General features: G+C 41.4%; 1 protein-coding gene across 1 annotated transcript in view; it reads left to right on the top strand.

Annotated features, from left to right (window-relative positions):
- Positions 1 to 25,730, top strand: part of LOC106596897 (collagen alpha-1(XI) chain) — a 185,012-nt gene that overhangs the window by 104,073 nt on the left and 55,209 nt on the right. Inside the window, exons 21-38 of the mRNA XM_045714451.1 lie at positions 184 to 237; positions 547 to 591; positions 3,913 to 3,966; positions 4,838 to 4,882; positions 6,013 to 6,066; positions 6,569 to 6,613; positions 7,391 to 7,444; positions 7,667 to 7,711; positions 9,091 to 9,252; positions 9,343 to 9,396; positions 17,991 to 18,044; positions 19,870 to 19,914; positions 20,026 to 20,079; positions 21,628 to 21,672; positions 21,858 to 21,911; positions 22,510 to 22,617; positions 23,225 to 23,332; positions 24,309 to 24,398. Coding sequence (XP_045570407.1) covers positions 184 to 237; positions 547 to 591; positions 3,913 to 3,966; positions 4,838 to 4,882; positions 6,013 to 6,066; positions 6,569 to 6,613; positions 7,391 to 7,444; positions 7,667 to 7,711; positions 9,091 to 9,252; positions 9,343 to 9,396; positions 17,991 to 18,044; positions 19,870 to 19,914; positions 20,026 to 20,079; positions 21,628 to 21,672; positions 21,858 to 21,911; positions 22,510 to 22,617; positions 23,225 to 23,332; positions 24,309 to 24,398 — 1,170 coding nt within the window. The remainder of the gene's footprint in view (positions 1 to 183; positions 238 to 546; positions 592 to 3,912; positions 3,967 to 4,837; positions 4,883 to 6,012; positions 6,067 to 6,568; positions 6,614 to 7,390; positions 7,445 to 7,666; positions 7,712 to 9,090; positions 9,253 to 9,342; positions 9,397 to 17,990; positions 18,045 to 19,869; positions 19,915 to 20,025; positions 20,080 to 21,627; positions 21,673 to 21,857; positions 21,912 to 22,509; positions 22,618 to 23,224; positions 23,333 to 24,308; positions 24,399 to 25,730) is intronic.

Here is a 25,730-nt window from a genome sequence, read left to right as displayed (position 1 = left end):
TATAAAATGCTTTACAGCAATTACCAGTTTATGGTTCCTGACAAAATGAAAAAAAGTATTTCATTTTTTCAACAATGCCAAAAGTCCCCGTAGTTGCAAAATCACGCTCGAACAACACTTGCTGTTTAGAATTGTAATTATATGTGTTTATGTTTTTGACCTGTACATCTTTCTGTCTTACAGGGTCCTAGAGGGCTGCTTGGTCCTAGAGGATCCCCTGGGACTGGTGGACAGCGTGTATGTATACAGTACTTCTACAATACTTCAATACTACTGCAATACTACTGCAATACTACTGCAATTCTACTGCAATACTACGGCGATGTTACTGCAATACTACTGCAATGCTACTGCAATACTACTGCAATGCTACTGCAATGCTACTGCAATACTACTGCAATACTACTGCAATTCTACTGCAATACTACTGCAATGTTGCTGCAATACTACTGCAATTCTACTGCAATACTACTGCAATGCTGCTGCAATGCTACTGCAATGCCGTTAATGCTTTTAAAACTAAACGTGTCTGAAATATGTTCACAGGGTCTTGCTGGGATTGACGGCCAAGCTGGTCCCAAAGGAAACCAGGTGAGAAAGTGTACCTGATTATACATTTTACATCACTACACACAGCCCTAACCAGGCAGATGGTCATTTTACATCACAAGACACAGCCCTAACCAGGCAGATGGTCATTTTACATCACTACACACAGCCCTAACCAGGCAGATGGTCATTTTACATCACTACACACAGCCCTAAACAGGCAGATGGTCATTTTACATAACTACACACAACGCTAACCAGGCAGATGGTCATTTTCACAATTTCACAGTATTATTTCAACCTCCATAGTGTGTAATTACATATAAAACACAGGACAAATCATGTTTTTATTTAACTACGCTGGGCCTTTAACAAACAATAGTACAACACGCCCCACCAACATCCTCAACCATCCTCAACCATCCCAAAGGCCTCTTTCCCTCTGTGTAGACCTGTGTCTTGTTGAACGGGGCAGCGTAGTCTCAACAAGGATATGACTAAAACACAGTTATTGTTAAACCATTCCCGTCTGTCTGAAGCTCTATATCCAATGTTGTTGTTTTTTATTTTCACAATTCCCGAGTTCAGAATCCAAACCGTCAAAGAGGAGAATGTCTTAGATCCACTCAATCAAAGCTGGTATCAGGAAGTTGCCCAGGGGGAGGGGATAACAACAGTTTGTTCATGTATAGTGTAGACTAGTTAAACTGTAGTGTAGACTAGTTAAACTGTAGTGTAGGCTAGTTAAAATATAGTGTAGGCTAGTTAAACTATAGTGTAGGCTAGTTAAACTATAGTGTAGGCTACTTAAACTATACTGTAGACTAGTTAAACTATAGTGTAGGCTAGTTAAACTGTAGTGTAGGCTAGTTAAACTGTACTGTAGACTAGTTAAACTATAGTGTAGGCTAGTTAAACTATAGTGTGGGCTAGTTAAACTATAGTGTAGGCTAGTTAAACTATAGTGTAGGCTAGTTAAACTATAGTGTGGGCTAGTTAAACTATAGTGTAGGCTAGTTAAACTATAGTGTAGACTAGTTAAACTATAGTGTAGGCTAGTTAAACTATAGTGTAGGCTAGTTAAACTATAGTGTAGGCTAGTTAAACTGTAGTGTGGGCTAGTTAAACTATAGTGTAGGCTAGTTAAACTATAGTGTGGGCTAGTTAAACTGTAGTGTGGGCTAGTTAAACTGTAGTGTAGGCTAGTTAAACTATAGTGTAGGCTAGTTAAACTGTAGTGTAGGCTAGTTAAACTGTACTGTAGACTAGTTAAACTATAGTGTAGGCTAGTTAAACTGTAGTGTGGGCTAGTTAAACTATAGTGTAGGCTAGTTAAACTATAGTGTGGGCTAGTTAAACTATAGTGTAGGCTAGTTAAACTATAGTGTAGGCTAGTTAAACTATAGTGTAGACTAGTTAAACTATAGTGTAGGCTAGTTAAACTATAGTGTAGACTAGCTAAACTATAGTGTAGGCTAGTTAAACTGTAGTGTGGGCTAGTTAAACTATAGTGTAGCCTAGTTAAACTATAGTGTAGGCTAGTTAAACTGTAGTGTGGGCTAGTTAAACTATAGTGTAGGCTAGTTAAACTATAGTGTGGGCTAGTTAAACTATAGTGTAGGCTAGTTAAACTATAGTGTAGACTAGTTAAACTATAGTGTAGGCTACTTAAACTGTAGTTTGGGCTAGTTAAACTGTAGTGTAGACTAGTTAAACTATAGTGTAGGCTAGTTAAACTATAGTGTAGACTAGTTAAACTGTAGTGTAGGCTAGTTAAACTGTAGTGTAGGCTAGTTAAACTATAGTGTAGGCTAGTTAAACTATAGTGTAGGCTAGTTAAACTATAGTGTAGACTAGTTAAACTATAGTGTAGGCTACTTAAACTGTAGTGTGGGCTAGTTAAACTGTAGTGTAGACTAGTTAAACTATAGTGTAGGCTAGTTAAACTTTAGTGTAGACTAGTTAAACTGTAGTGTAGGCTAGTTAAACTGTAGTGTAGGCTAGTTAAACTATAGTGTAGGCTAGTTAAACTGTAGTGTAGGCTAGTTAAACTGTAGTGTAGACTAGTTAAACTGTAGTGTAGACTAGTTAAACTGTAGTGTAGACTAGTTAAACTATAGTGTAGGCTAGTTAAACTATAGTGTAGGCTAGTTAAACTATAGTGTAGACTAGTTAAACTGTTGTGTAGGCTAGTTAAACTATAGTGTAGGCTACTTAAACTGTAGTGTAGGCTAGTTAAACTGTAGTGTAGGCTAGTTAAACTATAGTGTAGGCTAGTTAAACTGTAGTGTAGGCTAGTTAAACTGTAGTGTAGGCTAGTTAAACTGTAGTGTAGACTAGTTAAACTGTAGTGTAGGCTAGTTAAACTATAGTGTAGGCTAGTTAAACTATAGTGTGGGCTAGTTAAACTGTAGTGTAGACTAGTTGAACTATAGTGTAGGCTAGTTAAATTATAGTGTAGGCTAGTTAAACTATAGTGTGGGCAAGTTAAACTGTAGTGTAGACTAGTTAAACTATAGTGTAGGCTAGTTAAACTATAGTGTAGGCTAGTTAAACTATAGTGTAGGCTAGTTAAACTATAGTGTAGGCTAGTTAAACTATAGTGTAGACTAGTTAAACTTTAGTGTAGACTAGTTAAACTGTAGTGTAGACTAGTTAAACTATAGTGTAGGCTAGTTAAACTATAGTGTGGGCTAGTTAAACTATAGTGTACGCTAGTTAAACTGTAGTGTAGACTAGTTAAACTATAGTGTAGACTAGTTAAACTGTAGTGTAGACTAGTTAAACTATAGTGTAGACTAGTTAAACTGTAGTGTAGACTAGTTAAACTGTAGTGTAGACTAGTTAAACTGTAGTGTAGGCTAGTTAAACTATAGTGTAGGCTAGTTAAACTATAGTGTAGGCTAGTTAAACTATAGTATAGGCTACTGAAACAGAGTTTTCCATACATTCAAAGTACACAAACACTATCAGTAGGCCAAGTTTACTGTACAACATCTGGTCTACAGTAGTTTCTGAAATACAGTAGTCTCTCTCCGTTCTACTCAGGTTGACTGTTGACTATAGTATAGACAATCTGATCTACAGTATTCTGATCTACAGTAGTCTCTGATCTACAGTAGTCTCTGATCTACAGTATTCTGATCTACAGTATTCTGATCTACAGTATTCTGATCTACAGTAGTCTCTGATCTACAGTAGTCTCTGATCTACAGTATTCTGATCTACAGTAGTCTCTGATCTACAATATTCTGATCTACAGTAGTCTCTGATCTACAGTAGTCTCTGATCTACAGTAGTCTGATCTACAGTAGTCTCTGATCTACAGTATTCTGATCTAGTCTCTCTCTCTGTTCCATTCAGGGCACACAAGGAGAGTCGGGGCCCGCCGGTCAGCAGGGCATCCCTGGACCACAAGTAAGTAACGACAGCAGACCATTAGTGATGCATGTGTTTCTTCTTCTCTCTCTCTCTCTCCATCTCACTCTCTCTCTCTCTCTCTTTCTCTCTCTCTCCATCTCTCTGCCTCTCTCTGCCTCTCTCTCTTTCTCTCTCTCTCTCTCTCTCTCTCTCTCTCTCTCTCTCTCTCTCTCTCTCTCTCTCTCTCTCTCTCTCTCTTTCTCTCTCTCTCTCTCTCTCTCTCTCTCTCTCTCTCTCTCTTCTCTCTCTCTCTCTCCCTCTCTTCCTCCCTCTCTCTCTCTCTCTTTCTCTCTCACATTTTCCCCAATACTGTTCTCTCCATTCCTCTACAACTTAAAACAACTCTTTTTGGGATGTATGGAGTTAAATCAATTCCACTGTCCAGTTGACGGCAATATAGAGGATCACTGATTCTGGAATTATGTCTAACACAAAACAGAATGCTCCGATATTACAGTGTTGAAATCATTGAGACATTATTGGAGTCCACTTGTGTTCAGAGATTATAGCACACCTGTGGATGCTCAGAGCGTGGACAGTACAGCACAGGGCCACTGGAACGTTTTGGAAAATCACAACGGCCATCCAGATAGAATAACTGTTTATTTCTGAACTAGGAACTGTTTTTTCATTTCAATTCTGCATCTTCCCATGTCTAGGACAGGTCACCTTCATCTAGTATATGACTGTAACTAATTGTGAATGAGAGGACAGAGATACGTACCAAATGGTAACCTATTGCCTTTTATAGTGCACTACTTAGGGCTCTGGTCAAAATGTAGTGCACTATACACAGGGAATAGTGTGCAATTTGTGCCGTACACCTGGACTGCTGTGTAACATGTCTGGTTTATATTATTTCTTCTAGGGTCTTGTTGGTCCTCAAGGCCCAATCGGACCGCCTGGTGAAAAAGTAAGTGTGTGTGTGTGTGTGTGTGTGTGTGTGTGTGTGTGTGTGTGTGTGTGTGTGTGTGTGTGTGTGTGTGTGTGTGTGTGTGTGTGTGTGTGTGAGAGAGAGAGAGAGAGACCCTTCTCTGTTGTTTTTAGATGGATTTCTCAGTCTGACCATATAAGTGATTCAACAGACTCATTGGTTTAAAAACCATAGGCTCTCTCTCTCTCTCTCTCTCTCTCTCTCTCTCTCTCTCTCTCTCTCTCTCTCTCTCTCTGTCAATTTAAGGGCTTTATTGGCATGGGAAACATATGTTAACATTGCTAAAGCAAGTGAAGTAGATAATAAACAAAAGTGAAATAAACAATAAAAATGAACAGTAAACATTACACAACAGAAGTTCCAAAAGAATAAAGACATTTCAAATGTCATATTATGTATGTATACAGTGTTGTAACGATGTGCAAATAGTTAAAGTACAAAAGGGAAAATAAATAAACATAAATATGGGTTGTATTTACAATGGTGTTTGTTCTTCACTGGTTGCCCTTTACTTGTGGCAACAGGTCACAAATCTTGCTGCTGTGATGGAACACTGTGGTATTTCACCCAATAGATATGGGAGTTTATCAAAATTGGGTTTGTTTTTTAATTCTTTGTGGATCTGTGTAATCTGAGGGAAATATGTGTCTCTAATATGGTCATACATTTGGCTGGAGGTTAGGAAGTGCAGCTCAGTTTCCACCTCAGTTTGTGGGCAGTGTGCACATAGCCGGTCTTCTCTTGAGAGCCAGTTCTGCCTACGGTGGCCTTTCTCAATAGCAAGGCTATGCTCACTGAGTCTGTACATAGTCAAAGCTTTCCTTAAGTTTGGGTCAGTCACAGTGGTCAGGTATTCTGCCACTGTGTACTCTCTGTTTAGGGCCAAATAGCATTCTAGTTTGCTCTGTTTTTTTGTTAATTCTTTCCAATGTGTCAAGTAATGATCTTTTTGTTTTCTCATGATTTGGTTGGGTCTAATTGTGCGTGTGCGTGGTTGGGTCTCTCTCTCTCACTCTCTCGCTCGCTCTTTCTCTCTCTTTCTCTCTCTCTCTCTCTCTCTCTCTCTCTCTCTCTATCTTCTCTCTCTATATATATCTTTCTCCATCTAGGGACCGTCAGGTCGTCAGGGATTGGCTGGTCTGGGTGGTGCCGATGGTCCTCCCGTGAGTCTTATTACCACTTCCTGTTAAAAACAATCAACTTCCTGTTAGGCACAGACGAGGTGTGTCACATTATTGGAAACTGCTCTCAGACCAGGCCTGCCGGTTTTGACTAGCAGAAGTGTTGTTTTGTAGCCGGTTAGGAGAACATATGCAGAAGGCTAGGAAAATTAGGTTAAGGTTAGGAAAAGGGTTAGGGTTAGGTGGAATAGGTTAAGGTTAGGAAAAGGGTTAGGGTTAGGTGGAATAGGTTAAGGTTAGGAAAGGGGTTAGAGATAGGAGAATTAGGTTAAGGTTAGGAAAAGGGTTAGAGATAGGAGAATTAGGTTAAGGTTAGGAAAAGGGTTAGAGATAGGTGAATTAGGTTAAGGTTAGGAAAAGGGTTAGGGATAGGAGAATTAGGTTAAGGTTAGGAAAAGGGTTAGGGATAGGAGAATTAGGTTAAGGTTAGGAAAAGGGTTAGGGTTATAATAATACAGTTATCTGACCCCAACGTTTCTTCCAGGGTCACCCAGGGAAGGAGGGTCCTCCAGGAATGAAAGGAGGCGTCGTAAGTCTGATTTCATTTATTAGATTCATACCTTACCATTCATACCTTACCATTCATACCTTACCATTCATACCTTACCATTCATACCTTACCATTCATACCTTACCATTCATACCTTATCATTCATACCTTATCTTCATACCTTACCATTCATACCTTACCATTCATACCTTACCATTCATACCTTACCATTCATACCTTACCATTCATACATTACCATTCATACCTTATCATTCATACCTTACCATTCATACCTTATCATTCATACCTTACCATTCATACCTTACCATTCATACCTTACCATTCATACCTTACCATTCATACCTTACCATTCATACCTTACCATTCATACCTTACCATTCATACCTTACCATTCATACCTTACCATTCATACCTTATCATTCATACCTTACCATTCATACCTTACCATTCATACCTTACCATTCATACCTTACCATTCATACCTTACCATTCATACCTTACCATTCATACCTTATCATTCATACCTTACCATTCATACCTTACCATTCATACCTTACCATTCATACCTTATCATTCATACCTTACCATTCATACCTTACCATTCATACCTTACCATTCATACCTTACCGTTCATACCTTATCGTTCATACCTTACCATTCATACCTTACCATTCATACCTTATCATTCATACCTTACCATTCATACCTTACCATTCATACCTTACCATTCATACCTTACCTGATCTCGATCACCAACTAACCACACTGTTTTTGTCTCGTTTCTTTTTCTCGTAGGGTCATCCTGGTCCTCAGGGTTCTATTGGCTACCCTGGCCCACGAGGTGTCAAGGTAACGACCTTCAAGGGTCACAACCTTTGACCTTACCGTTAAATTGATATTTACATGATTTATGAATTGATTGATTTGTTAATTAATGAATGTATTGAATTGATTGAATTCATAAGAAATACATAAACACCCACCACGACAATGCAACAGCAGTAGTGAACTCTACATTGGTAAATGATACATTCTTGAATCATCGTATTCATCTTCTGTTTCCTCCTACAGGGTGCCGAGGGCATCAGAGGTCTGAAAGGCGGCGGCGGAGAAAAGGTAAACAACAACAATATGTCCGCCTCATATTTGTGTTATTAAGAGGTAGAAAGTGGTTCTCAACCACAGATCTAGGATCAGATTGCCCCAACATCAAATCTTAACCTTAACTATTAGAGGGATGAGCTAATACCTGACCCTGAGTCAGTGGTAAGAGGGAAACGTTTTGTTCCAGCTCCACTATCTACCGTAGTTGTCATTCATTCCATTTTGGTTCAGGCCTTTTTTTTTTTTGCAGGCAGGCAGATCTAGTGGAAAAACCCCTTAAATGCTTATTGGCTTGAAAGGCTTCATCTCGTTAAGTAGTAATGGGTTGTAAAACATGAAAGGGATATTACACGGATTCTGGCATCTAAGGCTTTGTGCTACATACCTAGAGTCAAGATGAACTTGTAGATACCATTTTAATGTCTCTGCATGCAGCATGACTAAAGTTAGAGGTTGTTCGTTTTTTTGCCAGCCAATGCTAACTAGCGTTAGCGTAACGCCAAAGTCTACAGGTAACAGTAGCAAATGTGATCTAAAAGTAGATTGGATGGGCTGCCGGCTGTTCTAAACTTCTAAACGGTATTTTTTTTCAGCTTGTTTATCTGCCTCATTGGTCGATTTTCCTGTTGAGTCAGGAAACGGCTGATGAACCCAGCTGTGTTTACGATAAGATTTCCTTTGAAGAAAAAAACCCGAAATAAACGACCTTTCTATTTTGGGTCTGCTGTTTTCAACATAATGGCAACAAAAAAAAAGGCTTATAACAAAGTTAGAAACGAACAAACGCTTACGTACATGCTGTAGAAAAGGATCTTGATATCTCCACTGCTTAGTTGCAGTAAGTGACGACTACAGTAGACCCTTGGTAGGATGGGAAGTGTGAAATGATAGAGGAGGGGTTTCCCCGAACTCGGACCTTGGGGACCCTTAACACTACACATAGTCAACTAATCATCAAGCTTTGAATCAGCTGTGTAGTGTTAGGACAACAAAACCAAAACGTGCACCCCCTTGGGGTCCTGAAGACCAAGTTTGGGAAATCCTGTGACAAGAGTCTCTATGTAAAAACGGGCCAACTGCATTCTGAGGTCTGACCACCAGATGGCAGTATATCTCTATATTCAGTGACTGCAATTTCAACATATTACCACTAGATGTCAACATCTATCATTCAAGTTTACAGTGGAAGCAATTTATGCCTTGATGCTCATGTGAAATCAACACAGAAAAGATGTACAGTATATTTAATACAGGTATTTATGTATGATGTGATACTTAATTTTTTTTAAATAGTGTTTTTTTTTTTTTTTTTACAATTTAAAGTGATTCTGAGCACCCTTTGAACTTATCTTGCCCGTTATTGAAGATTGTTTTCTTCCTCTGTGTTTCAGGGAGAGGACGGTTTCCCAGGTTTCAAAGGAGACATGGGCATCAAGGGAGACAAGGGAGAGCTCGGTGTCCTAGGAGCCAGAGGTGAAGACGGACCTGAGGGCCCCAAAGGTCGATCCGGCCCCAACGGAGAGGCAGGCCCCATCGGGTCTGCTGGAGAGAAGGTACTTAATACCTCTATATCACTATCTTCACTATCTTGATGAGTTTTTACAAGCCAGTCTGCTATTGTAACCCTGTTGTATGTTGTTTAGGGACAACTTGGTGTCCCCGGATTACCCGGCTACCCAGGAAGACAAGGACCAAAGGTATGTGATAAACAGCACAAAACTGATTATGGGATCTGTGTGTTCGTATATCTCTCTCTGTGTTACTGACTCTACCACCTATCTCTACTGAAATATATATAAAACAGGAAAAAAAATCACGTTTTTGACTGCACTGGGCCTTTATGATCAGTTTTATTTATCACAGCATGATATTACAGTGGTATTACAGTGGTATTTCAGTGATATTACAGTGGTATTACAGGGATATTACAGTGATATTACAGTGGTATTACAGTGGTAATACAGTGGTATTACAGTGATATTACAGTGGTATTACAGTGATGTTACAGTGCTGTTACAGTGATATTACAGTGATATTACAGTGCTGTTAAAGTGATATTACAGTGATCATACATTGATATTTCAGTGATATTACAGTGATATTAAAGTGGTATTACAGTGGTATTACAGTGGTATTACAGTGATATTACAGTGATATTACAGTGGTATTACAGTGCTGTTACAGTGATATTACAGTGATCATACATTGAGTATTTCAGTGGTATCACAGTGCTGTTACAGTAATATTACAGTGATCATACATTGATATTTCAGTGACATTACAGTGCTGTTACAGTAATATCACAGCATGACATTACAGTGGTATTACAGTGGTATTACAGTGATATTAAAGTGGTATTAAAGTGATATTACAGTGGTATTACAGTGATATTACAGTGGTATTACAGTGGTATTTCAGTGATATTACAGTAATATTACAGTGATCATACATTGATATTTCAGTGACATTACAGTGCTGTTACAGTAATATCACAGCATGATATTACAGTGGTATTACAGTGGTATTACAGTGGTATTTCAGTGATATTACAGTAATATTACAGTGATATTTCAGTGGTATTACAGTGGTAATACAGTGGTATTACAGTGATATTACAGTGGTATTAGTGATGTTACAGTGCTGTTACCGTGATATTACAATGATATTACAGTGCTGTTAAAGTGATATTACAGTGATCATACATTGATATTTCAGTGATATTACAGTGATATTAAAGTGATATTACAGTGGTATTACAGTGATATTACAGTGATATTACAGTGATATTACAGTGATGTTACAGTGCTGTTACAGTGATATTACAGTGATATTACAGTGATATTACAGTGCTGTTACAGTAATATTACAGTGATTTTACAGTGATATTACAGTGCTGTTACAGTGCTGTTACAGTGCTGTTACAGTGCTGTTACAGTGATATTACAGTGCTGTTACAGTAATATTACAGTGCTGTTACAGTGCCGTTACAGGGATATTACAGTGGTATTACAGTGATCATACATTGATATTTCAGTGACATTACAATGCTGTTACGGTAATATTACAGGGATATTACAGTGATATTACATTGCTGTTACAGTGATATTACAGTAATATTACAGTGATATTACAGTGCTGTTACAGTGACGTTACAGTGATATTACAGTGCTCTCCTCCTCCTCTCCTCCTCTCCTCCTCTCCTCTCCTCTTCACTCCTAATCATTCAGTTTACCAGTAAAGAAAACAGTTAATCCACAGAGATCCTTCTCACTGTCTCTCTCCACGTTCCACAGTTTTTTCATGCTGTCTGATGGAATGGGTTTAGTCTACACACACTGGCGGACAGGTGGACATACACATTCTGTATGAGAGAGCGTACACATACCATTTCAAGTAGACACTTTGCAATGTGGTGCTATGAAGCACATAAACTCTTATTAAGGTTGTTTCTTACTTACTTCTGTATTTTCAACGCTTCTTGAAGGGAAGTTACATTGGTAAGCTCCTCTGGATTCCTTCTTTGGCTCATTCCTCTCCCCTCCTCCTCTCCCCTCCTCTCCCCTCCTCCTCTCCCCTCCTCTCCCCTCCTCTCCCCCCCTCTCCCCTCCTCTCCCCTCCTCCCCCTCCTCGCCCCTCCTCTCCCCTCCTCTCCCCCTCCTCTCCCCTCCTCTCCCCTCCTTCCTCCTCTCCCCTCCTCCTCTCCCCTCCTCTCCCCTGTAACTATTCCCCACGGAGGTTGCTGTAACTGAGAATGTTGTCTCAATCAACTTACCTGGTGGTAAATTGACTGAGACAACAAAGGGTTAAATAAAAAAATAATAAAAAATAATAATGTATCGAACATGGTGATTGTCATGCCACATTGAGCCTTTAACTTGGTCGTCTATCTGACTGACATTGCCATCAGTAGTAGGCAGCTAAAATGTCTGCTGTGTAGCCAACAGGAGAGTTTTCCCCTCCGTCGTCCATTTGCTTTGCCCTCCCAGTATATCTCGTTTATGTTGGGTTGTCACTAGATACCACAGTCACCAAGTCATAATTATGGCTAAACCCTGCCTATTTCTACGCCTAACCCTAACCTTAACCACACTGTTAACCTTATGCCTAACCCTAACCTTAACCACACTGTTAACCTTATGCCTAACCCTAACCTTAACTATACTGTTAACCTTATGCCTAACCCTAACCTTAACTATACTGTTAACCTTATGCCTAACCCTAACCTTAACCACACTGCTAACCTTACGCCTAACCCTAACCTTAACCACACTGTTAACCTTACGCCTAACCCTAACCTTAACCACACTGTTAACCTTACGCCTAACCCTAACCTTAACCACACTGTTAACCTTATGCCTAACCCTAACCTTAACCACACTGTTAACCTTATGCCTAACCCTAACCTTAACTATACTGTTAACCTTACGCCTAACCCTAACCTTAACTATACTGTTAACCTTACGCCTAACCCTAACCTTAACTATACTGTTAACCTTATGCCTAACCCTAACCTTAACCACACTGCTAACCTTATGCCTAACCCTAACCTTAACCACACTGCTAACCTTATGCCTAACCCTAACCTTAACCACACTGTTAACCTTATGCCTAACCCTAACCTTAACCACACTGTTAACCTTATGCCTAACCCTAACCTTAACCACACTGCTAACCTTATGCCTAACCCTAACCTTAACCACACTGTTAACCTTATGCCTAACCCTAACCTTAACCACACTGTTAACCTTATGCCTAACCCTAACCTTAACCACACTGTTAACCTTACGCCTAACCCTAACCTTAACCACACTGTTAACCTTATGCCTAACCCTAACCTTAACCACACTGTTAACCTTACGCCTAACCCTAACCTTAACCACACTGTTAACCTTATGCCTAACCCTAACCTTAACCACACTGTTAACCTTACGCCTAACCCTAACCTTAACCACACTGTTAACCTTACGCCTAACCCTAACCTTAACCACACTGCTAACCTTACGCCTAACCCTAACCTTAACCACACTGCTAACCTTATGCCTAACCCTAACCTTAACCACACTGTTAACCTTATGCCTAACCCTAACCTTAACCACACTGTTAACCTTATGCCTAACCCTAACCTTAACCACACTGCTAACCTTATGCCTAACCCTAACCTTAACTACACTGTTAACCTTATGCCTAACCCTAACCTTAACCACACTGTTAACCTTATGCCTAACCCTAACCTTAACCACACTGTTAACCTTATGCCTAACCCTAACCTTAACCACACTGTTAACCTTACGCCTAACCCTAACCTTAACCACACTGTTAACCTTATGCCTAACCCTAACCTTAACCACACTGTTAACCTTATGCCTAACCCTAACCTTAACCACACTGTTAACCTTATGCCTAACCCTAACCTTAACCACACTGTTAACCTTATGCCTAACCCTAACCTTAACCACACTGTTAACCTTATGCCTAACCCTAACCTTAACCACACTGTTAACCTTACGCCTAACCCTAACCTTAACCACACTGTTAACCTTATGCCTAACCCTAACCTTAACCACACTGTTAACCTTACGCCTAACCCTAACCTTAACCACACTGTTAACCTTACGCCTAACCCTAACCTTAACCACACTGTTAACCTTACGCCTAACCCTAACCTTAACCACACTGTTAACCTTATGCCTAACCCTAACCTTAACCACACTGTTAACCTTACGCCTAACCCTAACCTTAACCACACTGTTAACCTTACGCCTAACCCTAACCTTAACTATACTGTTAACCTTATGCCTAACCCTAACCTTAACCACACTGTTAACCTTATGCCTAACCCTAACCTTAACCACACTGTTAACCTTATGCCTAACCCTAACCTTAACCACACTGCTAACCTTATGCCTAACCCTAACCTTAACTATACTGTTAACCTTATGCCTAACCCTAACCTTAACCACACTGTTAACCTTATGCCTAACCCTAACCTTAACCACACTGTTAACCTTATGCCTAACCCTAACCTTAACCACACTGCTAACCTTATGCCTAACCCTAACCTTAACCACACTGCTAACCTTATGCCTAACCCTAACCTTAACCACACTGTTAACCTTATGCCTAACCCTAACCTTAACCACACTGCTAACCTTATGCCTAACCCTAACCTTAACCACACTGCTAACCTTATGCCTAACCCTAACCTTAACCACACTGTTAACCTTACGCCTAACCCTAACCTTAACCACACTGTTAACCTTATGCCTAACCCTAACCTTAACCACACTGCTAACCTTATGCCTAACCCTAACTACACTGTTAACCTTATGCCTAACCCTAACCTTAACCACACTGCTAACCTTATGCCTAACCCTAACCTTAACTACACTGCTAACCTTATGCCTAACCCTAACCTTAACCCCACTGCTAACCTTATGCCTAACCCTAACCTTAACCACACTGCTAACCTTATGCCTAACCCTAACCTTAACTACACTGCTAACCTTATGCCTAACCCTAACCTTAACCCCACTGCTAACCTTATGCCTAACCCTAACCTTAACCACACTGCTAACCTTATGCCTAACCCTAACATTAACCACACTGTTAACCTTATGCCTAACCCTAACCTTAACCACACTGTTAACCTTATGCCTAACCTTAACCACACTGTTAACCTTATGCCTAACCTTAACCACACTGTTAACCTTATGCCTAACCCTAACCTTAACCACACTGCTAACCTTATGCCTAACCCTAACCTTAACCACACTGTTAACCTTATGCCTAACCCTAACCTTAACCACACTGTTAACCTTATGCCTAACCCTAACCTTAACCACACTGCTAACCTTATGCCTAACCCTAACCTTAACTACACTGCTAACCTTATGCCTAACCCTAACCTTAACCACACTGTTAACCTTATGCCTAACCCTAACCTTAACCACACTGTTAACCTTATGCCTAACCCTAACCTTAACCACACTGTTAACCTTATGCCTAACCCTAACCTTAACCACACTGCTAACCTTATGCCTAACCCTAACCTTAACCACACTGCTAACCTTATGCCTAAGCCTAACCTTAACCACACTGCTAACCTTATGCCTAACCCTAACCTTAACCACACTGCTAACCTTATGCCTAACCCTAACTACACTGTTAACCTTATGCCTAACCCTAACCTTAACCACACTGCTAACCTTAAATTAAGACCAAAACCTGCATTTTCTGACTTTGACCTTTTTGGCTGTGGTAACTAGTGACAACCCTTGTGTTGTTTTTCTCTGGGTGCTAACAAGCTAACGTCTCATGTGTTGAGCCTTGAAGAGCAAAGCCCTTTTATCATGATTCCCATGTGTCCCTTTATATTGTTCATCAATAATGACAAACCTCATGGCATTGACAACTCAGATGGAAAGCTACTGAGGATGGTAGCTGACTCTATAGCCACTCCTATCTGTCATAGCTTTAATCTGAGCCTAGAGGAAAGTCTTTGTCCTCAGGTCTGGAGGGAAGCCAAAGTAATTCCGCTACTCAAGAGTGGTAAAGTGGCCTTTACTGGTTCTAACAGCAGACCTATCAGCTTGTTGCCAGCTCTTAACAAAATTGTGTTTGACCAAATAAAATGCTATTTCTCTGTAAACAAATTAACAACGGACGTTCAGCATGTTTATAGAGAAGGGCACTCAACATGTACTGCACTGACACAAATGACTGACGATTGGTTGAAAGACATTGATATTAAGAAGATTGTACAGCCTTTGATATTATTGGCCAGAACCTGTTGTTGAGAAAACATATTCGTAATGGTTTTTCAACCTCTGCCATATTTTAGATTCAGAGCTATCTATCTAATAGAACTCAGAGGGTTTTCTTTAATGGAAGCTTCTCTAATGTTAAACATGTAAAGTGTGGTGTACTGCAGGGAAGCTCTCTAGGCTCTCTACTCTTTTCTATTTTTACCAATGGCCTGCCACTGGCATTAAACAAAGCATGTGTGTCCATGTATGCTGATGATTCAACCATATATACATCAGCAAGCACAGCTAATGAAGTCACTGAAACCCTTAACAAAGAGTTGGAGTCAGTTTTGGCTTGAGGGGCCAATAAACTGAACATCTCTAAAAGAGCATTATATTTGGTACAACATATTCCCTAAACTCTAGACCTCTGCTGAATCTGGTAATGAATGGTGTGGCTGTTGAACAAGTTGAAGGGACTACATTACTTGTTGTTACCTTAGATTATAAACTGTCATGGTCAAAACTTATAGATTCAATGGTTGTAAAGATGGGGAGAGGTCTGTCTGTAATAAAGATGGTTTTTTTTTACTCCACACTCCAAAAAGCAAGTCCTGCAGCCTCTAGTTTTGTCTTACCTTGATTAATGTCCAGTCGTGTGGCCGAGTGCTGCAAGGAAATACCTAGTTAAGCTTCAGCTGGTCCAGAACAGAGCAGCACGTATTGCTCTTCATGGTAATCAGAGGGCTAACATAAATGCTATGTATGCCAGTCTCTCTTGGCTGAGAGTTGAGGAGAGACTGACTGCATCACTTCTTCTTTTTTAGAAGAAACTCTAATGTGTTCCAAGTTGTTTGTATAGTCAATTTACACACAGCTCTGACACACACACTTACCCCACCAGACGTGCCACCAGGGGTCTTTTCACAGTCCCCATAATCCAGAACAAATTCAAGGAAATGTATAGTATTATACAGAGCCAGGAGCCATCTTATATAGTGCAAGTGAACAGCAAACCTGGTTTCAAAAAACAAATAAAGCAACATCTCTCCCCTATTAGACCTACTTGTTGTGTGTTTGTACTGACATGTGACCTACTTGTTGTGTGTTTGTACTGACATGTGACCTACTGGTTGTGTGTTTGTACTGACATGTGACCTACTGGTTGTGTGTTTGTACTGACATGTGACCTACTTGTTGTGTGTTTGTACTGACATGTGACCTACTTGTTGTGTGTTTGTACTGACATGTGACCTACTTGTTGTGTGTATGTACTGACATGTGACCTACTGGTTGTGTGTTTGTACTGACATGTGACCTACTGGTTGTGTGTTTGTACTGACATGTGACCTACTGGTTGTGTGTTTGTACTGACATGTGACCTACTGGTTGTGTGTTTGTACTGACATGTGACCTACTGGTTGTGTGTTTGTACTGACATGTGACCTACTGGTTGTGTGTTTGTACTGACATGTGACCTACTGGTTGTGTGTTTGTACTGACATGTGACCTACTGGTTGTGTGTTTGTACTGACATGTGACCTACTGGTTGTGTGTTTGTACTGACATGTGACCTACTTGTTGTGTGTTTGTACTGACATGTGACCTACTTGTTGTGTGTTTGTACTGACATGTGACCTACTGGTTGTGTGTTTGTACTGACATGTGACCTACTGGTTGTGTGTTTGTACTGACATGTGACCTACTTGTTGTGTGTTTGTACTGACATGTGACCTACTGGTTGTGTGTTTGTACTGACATGTGACCTACTTGTTGTGTGTTTGTACTGACATGTGACCTACTGGTTGTGTGTTTGTACTGACATGTGACCTACTGGTTGTGTGTTTGTACTGACATGTGACCTACTGGTTGTGTGTTTGTACTGACATGTGACCTACTTGTTGTGTGTTTGTACTGACATGTGACCTACTTGTTGTGTGTTTGTACTGACATGTGACCTACTTGTTGTGTGTTTGTACTGACATGTGACCTACTTGTTGTGTGTTTGTACTGACATGTGACCTACTGGTTGTGTGTTTGTACTGACATGTGACCTACTGGTTGTGTGTTTGTACTGACATGTGACCTACTTGTTGTGTGTTTGTACTGACATGTGACCTACTTGTTGTGTGTTTGTACTGACATGTGACCTACTTGTTGTGTGTTTGTACTGACATGTGACCTACTTGTTGTGTGTTTGTACTGACATGTGACCTACTTGTTGTGTGTATGTACTGACATGTGACCTACTTGTTGTGTGTATGTACTGACATGTATGTGTAACTGAATAAATGCACACACACACTACATGTTAATGTTTTATAATGTATGTCAAAAGTATTTTGTCTGTAATGTCATTTTCGTTATTTGTAGGACTCCAGTAAGACTAGCTGTCACCATTTTGGTCGGCTAAATAGTATCCTAATAAATCAAATCAAATATTCTCTCTTGGGACTTGGATAGAAAGGACAGAGGTTACATGAGACTCAGAGCATCTCTTCTTATCGGCTCTTCAACTCTCTAACAATCTCTCTGTCCGTTCACAGGGCTCCAATGGCTTCCCTGGATTCCCCGGCTCCAATGGAGAAAAAGGAGGAAGGGTGAGGCTCTTTACATCGCTCCGTTACTTAATACCTTCTTTTCAATTATTATCATCCCCCCCCCCCCTTTTTTCATGATTACAATCTTGTCTCATCACTGCAACTCCCCAACGAGCTCGGGAGAGGCAAAGGTCAAGTCATGCCTCCTCCGAAACATGACCTGCCAAGACTCGCTTCTTAACAGCCTCCGGCTAAACCTGGAAGCCAGCCGCGACCAATGTGTCAGAGGAAACACCGTTCAACTGACAACCGAACCCACCCCACAAGGAGTCGTTAGAGGGCGATGAGCCAAGTAAAGCCCTGCCCGATCAAACCCTCCCCTAACCCAGACGACGCTGGGCCAATTGTGCACCGCCCTATGGGACTCCCGGTCACTGCCAGTTGGGATCAAACCCCAGGCTGCAGTGACACCGCAACACTGTGATACAGTGTCTTAGACTGCTGAGTCACTCAGTGTCTTAGACCGCTGAGACACTCAGTGTCTTAGACTGCTGAGTCACTCAGTGTCTTAGACCGCTGAGCCACTCAGTGTCTTAGACCGCTGAGACACTCAGTGTCTTAGACCGCTGAGACACTCAGTGTCTTAGACCGCTGAGACACTCAGTGTCTTAGACTGCTGAGACACTCAGTGTCTTAGACCGCTGAGACACTCAGTGTCTTAGACCGCTGAGTCACTCAGTGTCTTAGACCGGTGAGCACCAGTGTCTTGGACGGGTGAGACACTAGTGTGCTTAGGGACGGCTGAGACACTCAGTGTTGGGCGGTGAGACACTCAGTGCTTGGACGGCTGAGAACTCAGTGCTTAGAGGTGAGACACTCAGTGTAGACGGTGAGACACTCAGTGTGACGGTGAGCACTATAGAGGCGTTAAAGACTTCTGTGGCAGTGTGGAGTATCAAATTCTGGGCAGGGGAGGGGTAGAGGGTGAGGTGGGGTAGTGGAGGGGTGGAGGGTGAGGTGGGGTAGGGGAGGGGTGGAGGGTGAGGTGGGGGTGGGGGGTAGGGGAGGGGTGGAGGGTGAGGTGGGGTAGGGGAGGGGTGGAGGGTGAGGTGGGGTGGGGAGGGGAGGGGTAGAGGGTGAGGTGGGGAAGTGGAGGGGTGGAGGGTGAGGTGGGGGAGGGGAGGGGTGGCAGGGTGAGGTGGGGTAGGGGAGGGGTAGCGGGTGTGGTGGGGTAGGGGAGGGGTGGAGGGTGGGGGGGGTTAGGGGGAGGGGAGGGGTGGAGGAGAGAGAGGCATTGGAGGAAATAAGAGAGGGAAAGAGAATTGCTGAAACGAGCTCCTTCCCTCTCAAACAGACAGTGAAGAGTGAGGAGTGGACACCTGGCCTGCGTCCCAAATAGCACCCTATTCCCTATGTAGGGCACTCCATTTGAGTGTGCTACGCTATAGTAGTGCACTACATAGAGAATAGGGTGCCATTTGGGACACAAACACCCTAGACACCTCAGGAGCCAATATCACCAGAGTTGACAGGCTGGTCAGGCTGTCAAGTGCCTCTGAGTAATGTGGGTATCTGCTTACCTCTTGCTCTGATTTGATCATTTATTTCTCTGACTCAGACTCTAACCCCACAGAGCAGCGGAGGAGTCTTGTCTTCTCTAAGCTGTAGAATGTTTGAATGACTTTAAGACTTTCTTGGAGGTCTAAACTTCATCTGTGTGAATAGATGAATCTATAATTACTGTTTGCAAAGTTTTTCTGTCAATATATTTAACTATAGAATGATGCAGTTTTCTTTCTATGACAGTATAACATTATAATGTTTGTGTTTTGAACCCTCGGTCTCATGAATAAAAAATGCTCGTGTGGTTGTGTGTGTTTTGCAGGGTATCGCTGGTAAATCCGGACCCAGGGGACAACGTGGCCCAACGGTAGTTACCTGATAACTCATCTATCAGTCGATCCACAGTCCATTTTCTCTCTAACACAACACTTTCTCTGAGTTGTTAGATGATCGGTCTTCTCTGTGTTCCTGTATCTAGGGTCCCCGTGGTGGAAGAGGTGCCAGGGGACCAACTGGAAAGCCAGGTGCTAAGGTCGGTTTATATCCGTCTCTAACTCAAGTATCATATTTTAATTATCTATTTAAAAAAAATATATATACAAAACTGGCCTTAATAAAACCCACTTCTACAGACTGTCCTTCTCATAGTAATAGTCCCAATGTAAGTTGTATTTTAGTACCTAGCCCAGAACTGCTATTTTACCTGATTCTAAGTGTATCGTTTTTTATTGTATTTTTCCCTGTTACGTAGAGCTTTGAGTTAACTCTGTAATGAAAAGCGCTATACAAATTAAATGTATTATAATTATTGTTATAATTATGATCATTATGATTTTTTTTATTTAAATATTGTTTTTATTTGCTATTATTATTATTATTATTTGTATTATAATTTTTTATAATTTGTATTATTATTGTTATTTAAATGTTGTATTATTATTATTATTATTATATGTTTTATTGCTATTATTATTATCTCTTTTTATTTTACACACAGAATGTATTTTCCATATCACCTGTTGTCACTATACATAATACAGTACAGTATCAATGACTCTGACCTCAGACTGTCTGTCTGTAGTGTGTTCATGACTAACCTACACAGACTATCTCTGTATCTGACTGTCTCTGTATCTGACTGTCTCTGTATCTGACTGTCTCTGTATCTGACTGTCTCTGTATCTGACTGTCTCTGTATCAGACTGTCTCTGTATCTGACTGTCTCTGTATCAGACTGTCTCTGTATCAGACTGTCTCTGTCTCAGACTGTCTCTGTATCAGACTGCCTCTGTATCTGACTGTCTCTGTATCTGACTGTCTCTATATCAGACTGTCTCTATATCAGACTGTCTCTATCTGACTGTCTCTGTCTGTAGTGTGTTCATGACTAACCTACACAGACTGTCTCTGTATCAGACTGTCTCTGTATCTGACTGTCTCTGTATCAGACTGTCTCTGTATCTGACTGTCTCTGTATCAGACTGTCTCTGTCTCAGACTGTCTCTGTATCGGACTGCCTCTGTATCAGACTGTCTTTGTATATGACTGTCTCTGTATCAGACTGTCTCTGTATCTGACTGTCTCTGTATATGACTGTCTCTGTATCAGACTGTCTCTGTATCAGACTGTCTCTGTATCAGACTGTCTCTGTATCAGACTGTCTCTGTATCAGACTCTCTATCTGACTGTCTCTGTCTGTAGTGTGTTCATGACTAACCTACACAGACTATCTCTGTATCTGACTGTCTCTGTATCTGACTGTCTCTGTATCAGACTGTCTCTGTCTCAGACTGTCTCTGTATCGGACTGCCTCTGTATCAGACTGTCTTTGTATATGACTGTCTCTGTATCAGACTGTCTCTGTATCTGACTGTCTCTGTATATGACTGTCTCTGTATCAGACTGTCTCTGTATCAGACTGTCTCTGTATCAGACTGTCTCTGTATCAGACTGTCTCTGTATCAGACTCTCTATCTGACTGTCTCTGTCTGTAGTGTGTTCATGACTAACCTACACAGACTATCTCTGTATCTGACTGCCTCTGTATCTGACTGTCTCTCTCTATCTGCTGCCTCCACAGGGAACATCAGGTAATGACGGTCCTCCAGGTGGACCAGGAGAGAGAGTGAGTTCTAGTCTGTTTTTTTCCACTCAATCCTTATAATAAAAGGGCATTGTCTTTGACCAACTTCGTTACGAGATACAAATCACTGAGATGTTTTTGGTATGTTTGTGAAAGAGCCCAATGGGGGTCACGTGTGATGAGGGTTATGGTTCTCTAAAATTAATCTTCTTCTTCTTATATGTCAGGGACCCCAAGGACCCCAGGGGCCAGCCGGCTTCCCAGGACCTAAGGGCCCTAATGTAAGTACCCTTCCCAAGACCTAAGGGCCCTAATGTAAGTACCCTTCCCAAGACCTAAGGACTCAATTGTAAGTACCCTTCCCAGGACCTAAGGGCCCTAACATAAGTACCCTTCCAAGGACCTAAGTGCCCTAACATAAGTACCCTTCCCAAGACCTAAGGGCCCTAATGTAAGTACCCTTCCCAGGACCTAAGGGCCCTAACATAAGTACCCTTCCCAGGACCTAAGGGCCCTAACATAAGTACCCTTCCCAAGACCTAAGGGCCCTAACATAAGTACCCTTCCCAGGACCTAAGGGCCCTAACATAAGTACCCTTCCCAAGACCTAAGGGCCCTAATGTAAGTACCCTTCCCAGGACCTAAGTGCCCGAACATAAGTACCCTTCCCAGGACCTAAGGGCCCTAACATAAGTACCCTTCCCAGGACCTAAGGGCCCTAACGTAAGTACCCTTCCCAGGACCTAAGGATCTTAACATAAGTACCCTCCCCTCTACTTTAAAAATTGTTCATGGTACAAGTACAATAGTACATGGTTATCATTCTACTTCAACCATGTTGTCCCTACTAATTGAACCTGTCCATCTCATGTCCCTCAGGGCCCCCCGGGTAAAGACGGACTGCCTGGTCACCCTGGGCAGAGAGGAGAGACAGGTTTCCAGGGAAAGACTGGCCCACCTGGGCCTGGAGGTGTTGTTGGACCTCAGGTAAGGTTCAAAACATGGCCGCTAATAAGCATAAACACAAAACGGGGGTCTTCTGTAGCTCAGTTAGTAGAGATTGTTGCTTGCAAATGCCAAGATAGTGGGTTCGGTTCCTGGGACCACCCACACGTACAAAATATATGCACACATGACTATAAGTCGCTTTGTATAAAAGCGTCTGGTAAATGATAAAAAAATATATATATATATATATATTTGAATCATTGTTCTGCAATATATGCTTAAACTATTGAGATATTTCCTGTGCTAGATCTAAGGGATGTTTGATTTATGAATGTTGATTTATTTTCTAAATCTTGGAACAACATTAGCCTTGGAACATTTAATAATAACACTATAAAACAAAACAAAAATAAGTTTGGAGATTTATATGACATATTTGAATAATCTAATGTTAGAATTAAACTATCAAGGCCTTTAAACACTTGTTGGACAATGATTGTAAAAAAAAATGAAATGCATTTTATGGCGTCTGACATAATTCCAGTTCGTTGAATTCTACGATTCCTTTACATACTTCGAGATTGTCCCGTCTTTCAACAATCTCTGCGGGTTTGACCAAACCGCTGTTTTTTTGTCTGTCTGACAGGGACCAACGGGAGAGACCGGCGGCATCGGAGAGAGAGGACACCCTGGCTCCCCTGGACCCCCCGGAGAGCAAGGTTTACCTGGATCTGCTGGGAAAGAAGGAGGAAAGGTAAAACAAAACTCCCCTATGACTCGACAATGGTCTCACCCCGGCCAAAGCGTAAGACCAGGGCAAGAACATACCATTCGTGGGTAAATGGGCTTTGTTTGTCTATTGAAATGCCAGAAGAAGAACAATCAACAACATTTACTGTTGTCATGGAAACCTAATAGCACTTACAGGTATCTGACAGATGACCCCCAATTGACTAAATATTGAGAATCCATCTCTTGGAAGAAGAAAAAAAGCAACAGGTTATTTTCCAAGAACCTCTTTTCAAATGGCTTCTAAAATGTACTTGAAGACGATGATTATTAGATTGACATTCAAAGTGTGAATATGGAGTAGGTGGCACAGACTCTTAGGATGAGAGAAGAGAAGAGAAGAGAAGAGAAGAGAAGAGAAGAGAAGAGAAGAGAAGAGAAGAGAAGAGAAGAGAAGAGAAGAGAAGAGTGAAAGAGAGAGAGAGAGAGAGAGATGAAGATTGCATGACTACTGCAGCACTCAGTACAGTAAACCTAACCTCTATGACTTAAGCTGAGAGCAAACAAAGAAAGGAACGGTAAAGTGGCGTCCTCTTAACTTGATTATCTTGGCTCAGGATTATCTTTGCCCAGGAATATAACAGAGAGAGAGAGAGAGACTGGAGTGGTTTGGTGACGTGAGAGAGATAGAAAAGGGGTGCCACTCCAATTAACAGTCACTGGTCTATTATTCTGTACTTGAATTTCTTTTCCATTTGAGTCATTTAACAGACTCTCTTATCCAGAGTCACTTTACAGACGTATTCAGACTACACAGTCATTCCGTGTTGCTTGTCAAGATCAAGTGTCTGTTGTTACTAATACAAATGTAGATACAGTATAATACATACAGACAGGAACATTAGTTCATGATCGTATGCACCTACAGCAATTGACAGACTATGTATTTCATGATATGACCTTGTATTCTGTCTCACCTTTTTCTTCTATCTCTCCTCCAGGGTGACCCAGGTCCTATGGGTACATCTGGAAAGGTTGGCCCAGCCGGGCTCAGGGGCTTCCCAGGACAGAGAGGTCTTCCTGGGGCTAACGTAAGACAGAGCTCCCATCTACAGATACACCCAGCTCCAAACAGCTATTACACACACAACACACACACACAAACACACACACACACACACACACACACACACACACACACACACACACACACACACACACACACACACACACACACACACACACACACACACACACACACACACACACACACTGCTCCTCATTGGAGATATAGGAGGCGTAACAGTTATCACTATGGTCTCTGGGCTAAAGCAGTGAGAGAGAGTAGGTGTTTAGAGAGAGAGAGAGAGAGAGAGAGAGTAGGTGTTTAGAGAGAGAGAAGGTGTTGAGAGAGAGAGAGAGAGAGAGAGAGAGAGAGAGAGAGAGAGAGAGAGAGAGAGAGAGAGAGGGACAAAGAGAGAGAGAGAGAGAGAGAGAGAGAGAGAGAGGGACAAAGAGAGAGAGAGAGAGAGAGAGAGAGTAGGTGTTTGTCTATAACAAAGAACAAACAGCAAAAACATATACATGATCAAATACAAATCTTAGAATCAACTATTAAAGACGACCAGAACCCACTGGATTCTCCAATTACCTTGAATGAACTACAGGACAAAATACAAACCCTCCAACCCAAAAAGGCCTGTGGTGTTGATGATATCCTCAATGAAATGATAAAATATACAGACAATAAATTCCAATTGGCTATACTAAAACTCTTTAATTAACATCATCCTTGGCTCTGGCATATTCCCCAATATATGGAACCAATAACTACCGTGGGATATGCGTCAACAGCAACCTTGGGAAAATCCTCTGCATTATCATTAACAGCAGACTCGTACATTTTACTCAGCAAAAACACTGAGCAAATGTCAAATTGGCTTTTATTTCCAATTTTGGTGCCCAGTTGAGAGGGTTCTTCCAGGATTATAATACACCGTGTTAGACTGTGGCAGAGTAAAGATTAGTACACACACACACACACACACACACACACACACACTGAAATACTCACACGCACGCACGCACACACACACAAACACACACACACACACACACACACACACACACACACACACACTCAAATACTCACACACGCACACACACACAAACACACACACACACACACACTCAAATACTCACACACACACACACACACACACACACACACACACACACACACACACACACACACACACACACACACACACACACACACACACACACACACACACACACACACACACACACACACACACACACACACACACACACTCATGTATGCATATGCCCAGCAACACACTTTCTTTCTGTCTTCCATACACACATTGTTAAAAGTCTAACTCTCCCCTCCTCTCTCGTTC

The sequence above is a fragment of the Salmo salar genome, chromosome ssa03 (assembly GCF_905237065.1).
Source record: "Salmo salar chromosome ssa03, Ssal_v3.1, whole genome shotgun sequence".
Taxonomy (NCBI): Eukaryota; Metazoa; Chordata; class Actinopteri; order Salmoniformes; family Salmonidae; genus Salmo; species Salmo salar.
Note: the sequence above shows the minus strand (reverse complement) of the source record. Positions and strands in the feature narration are given on the sequence as shown.